The sequence below is a fragment of the Castor canadensis genome, chromosome 4, assembly GCF_047511655.1.
Source record: "Castor canadensis chromosome 4, mCasCan1.hap1v2, whole genome shotgun sequence".
NCBI lineage: Eukaryota > Metazoa > Chordata > Mammalia > Rodentia > Castoridae > Castor > Castor canadensis.
The window spans coordinates 124,359,746-124,365,745 of record NC_133389.1 but is presented as its reverse complement, the minus strand read 5'-3'; the positions used below and the strand labels follow the sequence as shown (position 1 = coordinate 124,365,745).

General features: G+C 33.9%; 1 protein-coding gene across 2 annotated transcripts in view; it reads right to left on the bottom strand.

The window, feature by feature from the left end:
- Nucleotides 1–593: 593 nt before the first annotated feature.
- Nucleotides 594–6,000, bottom strand: part of Erich2 (glutamate rich 2) — a 42,489-nt gene continuing 37,082 nt past the window's right edge. For both annotated transcript variants that reach the window (XM_074071073.1, XM_074071074.1), the window contains exons 8-9: nucleotides 1,962–2,033; nucleotides 594–1,398 (exon numbers count right to left, since the gene is read on the bottom strand). In XM_074071073.1, coding sequence (XP_073927174.1) covers nucleotides 1,274–1,398; nucleotides 1,962–2,033 — 197 coding nt within the window. In that variant the 3' untranslated portion in view covers nucleotides 594–1,273. The remainder of the gene's footprint in view (nucleotides 1,399–1,961; nucleotides 2,034–6,000) is intronic.

The window sequence follows — 6,000 nt, the reverse complement described above, 5'->3', positions numbered from 1 at the left end:
CTGTAATGAAAATAAGCCATTTCTGAGATGTGTGTCAGGTAGACCTCTAATACTGTCTATTTATTCACCAGGCCCTGAGAATTTACTGCAAATTAAAGAAGGCTACAGGGCTGGTGGAGTGGCTCAAGTGCTAAGAGTGCCTGCCTAGCAAGTGTGAGGCCCTGAGTTCGAACCCCAGTGCTGCAAAAATAAATAAATAAATAAATAAATAAATAAATAAATAAATAAATAAATAAAAGGGCTTGTAAAGAAGGCTACACAGAGGATGCATATCTGTCTTCTTTTCTTTCTGTTGCTCCTATGAATTGATGAACAAGAATTTCTTCCTCTGAACATTAAAAGGCCACAAAATGCTTAAAAAAATAAACTGAAGGCATTTTGAATATGTCATAATACTGTGATACTGTAAAAATAAAAAGATGTTCACCCTCAAATCAAATTGGCATGTTCATAAACAAATTGTTTGTGAATATTTTCCTATTTTTAACCTCAGTTATGTCAACCTAAATTAAAAGTGGTAGAAATCTGTTAAGGAACACAGAATCAGCAAAATAATATAGATTGACATATAAGAAGTGTAAAGCCTTATAATATTTCATGAAAGAATATAAGCATTTTATTTAATCTTGGCTTCGCTTAGTTACTTGGTGCATGTATATATTCTGTTATTTGCAGACATTTGTCTAGTATCTGTGGATACAACAGTGAAAAAGACAAAGTACTGCTTCATGGAGGTTATACTCTCTGCTGGGTGGGGAAGAGATAAAAATTACAAGTATTTAAGCATTTCAGATACTAATACATGCTATAAAAGACATAAAATAAATGATATAAAAGTGCCTGATGCCATGATCTTTCATAGGGCACTGAAAGTATGGCTCTGGAGCCATCATGTCCATGAACAACTCCAGGATACAAATTAATAGGTGTATTAATGCTGGGCAAAGTATGCACCCTCTTTGCGCCTCAGTATTCTCGTCTGTAGAACGGGGCTACTAATAGTACTTACTTCATACAGTTGTGGGAGTAAATAAATTAACGTGTGTAGGGCAGTTTGAACAGTACCCTATATCTTCTTTATTTTCCTATCTGAGTAATTCACTTTGAACTAAGGCCTAAATATTAGGAAGGAGCTCAAATTAAGGATATGGATAATTTAAAAGAACTCTGTACCAAAGAAAGAACAAATAGACTAAGATGTAGCTCTCTTCTCTATATTTGTAGAGTATACTCTAATGAAAATACATGAAGCTTTAAACTGCAGCAGTGACATTCATGACCCATCTTCACATTCGTCAGAGCTCTCGTCACTGACATCCTCGCTGCTTTCTCCTTCACTCTCACTGCTACTGTCTTCTTCACTGTCCTCCTCATCTTCCTCAACATTCTGAACTTTCTCTGCCATAGAAAGGAAGAAAAATGTTTAAAATGTTTCTTAGTATTTCCATTTTTCAAAAAAGTATCATTCTCCTTGCCCCTCTCTCCATTAAAAATATTTATTTTTGGAACATAAGAATCAAGTTGAACTTGGTTAATTGTTTGTAGGGTCAAATAAGCAGAACGAGAAAGAAATATATTCTGATGGGCATGAAGATGTTTTTGGGTTTACAGTTAGTTGAAAACATAGGTCTATAGTGAAACTCTTCAATTGAATAAGGGAAATTGAGACAGGGCAATTTAGAGGGTGTTGGCTTGCTCTGAAATTGTGGGACAACCCCTTTCATATATGGAGGTGGTTAGCATGTTCTGGTTTTTGGTGCTCAGTGCCTGATAGCCAAGAAGCTTGCTTTGCTTCTATTCCATTAAGAGAAGGGGGTCATTTTTGCCAGCCACAGAGGATAAGCTAGTTCATGAAATTATGCAAGATAGCCATTTAGGTATTTCTTAACTTCTTCCTGTATATAGATTTTAAAAGATTGCTTATAGTTCTATGAGAAAGAAATTTCAATATAAAAATTTACCCTTCTGCAACATTTCTTCAATAAGTGAGGAAAACTCCTTGGCCTCAGGATTTTCTGGTTCATAGATTAGAACTGAAAATGAACAACAGACTGGTGTTATTAGTGTTCAAAGTGCTTCAACACATAGGCTCTTTAGAATGAGACTGAAACTGTCAATCAGAGCAAGTAAAAATGCACAAAGCAATAAACACCAACAATTATATCACAGATATATCTAAGTGCAAATAGAGAAACTGCTCCATTTATACTTGGTGCTTTCTAAGAGAAATGATCCTCATATTGTTTACTTCCTATCCAAAGAATACAATTTCCATCATCTCAATATGGCTTCTTTCATAGATCAGAAGCCAAAATGTTTCATGAATATAATTATTCTCCAAAGGGTAAAAATCCTGCAAAATTGGAGGCTTTGGTAATGAGCAGAGTATATACCTAGAAATCTGTTAATCCTTCATCATATCCACCCAGTGTCTCCATGCCATTCCTTACGATAGGCATCATCTAGCACAGAGAAGTTTTCTTTGTGCAGCCTCTTCCATGGTACAGGTGCCATTTTTTAAACAACATCTTTCAAATGGAGGAAAACCATTGTTCTTTCTTTTCATTCTGATAACTTTCATCTTGGTCTATACCCCAGACATTGCCTGCTTAACAATGTTCTCCCCTTTTCATTGAACCATTGTTTTCAGGAGCAGTTCTTCTTGCTGATCCTTTATATGACTGTGTCATTTTCCTTTGGATCATAGCAGTAGACTTTTTTTTAGCCTTGTTGGTATGTTATTAAGTTTGTAGAGTTTCAGAGTTACCTGCACCATTTCTTTTTTCAGATCTCTCTCTACAGTTCACTTCTTTCTACCTGCCTTGGGGAGTATTAATAATTCTTTCTACATATCCACTTAAGTTGACTCCTGTGCAGTATTTTGGTAGCCTCCTCTGAGGGGGGCACTGAAACATTATGTGTGCTCTTCATCTGGTTAAAAATAAAAGATGATTATGAATGGTTCCAGACTCCATGAATTCAGAGGACCCTACACATGGCTTTCATTGTGATACACAGTGAAACAGTTTCTTAATCCACTAACATAACTATAACAATTTATCATCAGTCTGGGTTAGCATGATTGTGTGCCTGCTCAAAAGTTGCTTTTAAGGATTCTAGGTATTTTATGTGTTATTGGACATACATGTAAGTTTTCTAATAAAAGTTTATTTTTATGTATTTTAGATTGAATTAAAATATAGTTATCATTAGTCTAAGTTGTCCTATGAGCCAAAGCCTTTTTCTGGAATAGGGTTTCTCCAATTTGCTTCTTTAGGTGCTAGTTTTTTAATACTTATTTATGAAACTAGATTAAATGATGTTAATAAGGTAAAGATTACATGAAGTCATAATCACAAGATTTTACAGAGCCGTTCATATGTTCAAAAGAATTATAAATCTTATAAAGAGTAAAATATTACTTCTGAAATTTATTTGGAAGTGAAAATGGAATCATTTTGGTAGAATACTTTTTAAGAAATTCTAAACTAAATAGCTGAATGAACTCAATGAGGATACAAATAAACAGCTAAATGAAATAAGGAAGACAATGCAAGACCGAAAGGGGAATTCAAAGAAAATATAAAAAACCTGAAATAATGTCAAACTGAATCTCTGGAAGTGAAAAGTTCCTTAAGTCAAATTTAAAAATTCACTTAAAATCTTCTCCAGAAGACTCACTCAAATAGAAGACAGAATGTCAGGGCTTCAGGACAAAGTAGACCTAATAGAAAAAATCAGATAAAGAATAAAACAATGAAGAAATACAACTGGAATATTCAAGAACTCTGTAACTCCATTAAAAGATCAAACCTGCAAATCATGTGCATTGAAGAAGAGGTGCAAGCTAAAGGAATAGGAAAGACATTAAAGAAAGAAGTAGCAGAAAACTTCCCAAATCTTGAGAAGAGATGCCCAGGAGGCCTTTAGGACTCTAAACAGACAAGACCAAAATAGAACCTCTCCACAGCACATTATAGTTAAGGCATGAAGTACAGAGAACAAGGAAAGAACATTGAAAGCTGCAAGGAAGAAACACCAAGTCACCTATAAAGGCAAGAGGGCATGGAATGATATATTTGAAGTATTGAAAGAAAATAACTGCTAACATAGGTTACTCTACCCAGCAAAGCTATTATTTATAATTGAAGAAGAAATAAAAACCTTCCATGGTAAACAAAAACTAAAGCAATTTATGACCACTAAACCAGACTGCAGTAGACACTCACAGGATCCTACACACAGAAGAGGAATGTAAATGTAGTCAAGACTATAATGTAATAAAACTAAAACTCAATAGCAAAATAAACTACAGAAAATATTTAAACACATGGAGACTGAACAACACGTGGTTGAATGACCAGTGGGTCACTGAAGGAATAAGGGGGGAAATAAAATAGAATCTAATGAAAATGAAAACACAACCTACTAGAACTTATGGGATACAGAAAAGGCAGTGCTGAGAAAAGAGTTTATAGCTATGAGAATCTATATTAAGAAACAGATCTCAAATAAATAGCCTAATGATACACCTCAAGCTCCTAGAAAAACAAGAACAAGCCAACCCCAAATTAGCAGATGGAAAAAAAAATATTAGGGCAGAAATTAATAAAAGAATACAAAGAATCAATGAAACAAAGTTGGTTCTTCTAAAAGATAAATAAGATTGGTAAACCCTTATCCAATCTGACTAAAAGGAGGAGGGAGAAGACCCAAATTAGTAAAATTGGAGGTGAAAATGGGGTTATCACAACAAATAACAATGAAACCCAGAGGATCATGAGGGAATAGAGCCTATATTCAAAAACATTGAAAAAAATTAGAAGAAGTGGATAAAATTCTAGATGCATTTGATCTACCAAACTGAATCAAGAGGATATAAATCATTTAAATAGAAATATAACAAGCAATGAGACTGAAGCAGTAATAATCTCCTAACAAAGAAAAGCCCAGGACCTGATGGACTGACCACTGAATTCTATCAGACTTTTAAAGAAGAACTAACAACAATACTCCTCAAACTTTTCCATGAAATAGAAAGGGAAAGAATATCACCAAACTCACTTTATGAAGAGAGTATTACACTCATTCCAAAACTGGACAAGGATACAACAAAAAAGAGAATTTCAGACTAACCTCTTTAGTGAACATGGGCATAAAAATTCTCACTAAAATACTTACAAACTGAATTCAACAACACATCACAAAGACCATACACCATGATCAAGCTGATTTCATTCCAGGGGATGCAAGGATGGTTCAACTTATACAAATCAATAAATGTAAAACAATGTATAAACAGAATCAAACACAAAAATCACATGATCATCTCAATTGATATAGAAAAAGCCCTTGACAAAATTCAACATCCTTTTGTGATAAAAGCTCTGAAGAAACTAAGAATTAAAGTTTCTCGACATAATAAAGGGATCATATATGACAAACCTACAACCAACATACTAAATGGGAAATAAATGAAATCAATTCTTCTAAAGTCAGGATCAAGACAAGGGTGTCCTCTCTTCTCACTCTTATTCAATATAGTTCTGGAATTCCTGGCTAGAGCAGTAAGGCAATATAAAGAAATAAAAAGGATTCAAGTAGGGAAGGAAGGAGTTAAATCATCCCTATTTGCAGATATGATATGATTCTACACTTAAAGACATTAAAGATTCCATGAAAAAAACTTCAAGATCTGACAAATGCTTTTAGCAACATAGCCTGATATAAAAATCAGTATGTAAAAAAAATCAGCAGCTTTTCTATATGCCAACAATGAACAGGCCAAGAAATAAATCAGGAAAACAATTCCATTCACAATAGGCTCAAAAAACAAAACAAACAAACAAAAACCCAAGGTGTAAACTTAATCAAGGATGTGAAAGACTTCTACAGTGAAAACTATAAAACCTTGAAGAAGTTGAAGGCATCAGAAGATGGAAAGATCTCTTATTTTTATGGATTAGCAGAATTAATATCATGAAAATAGCTACTACTGAG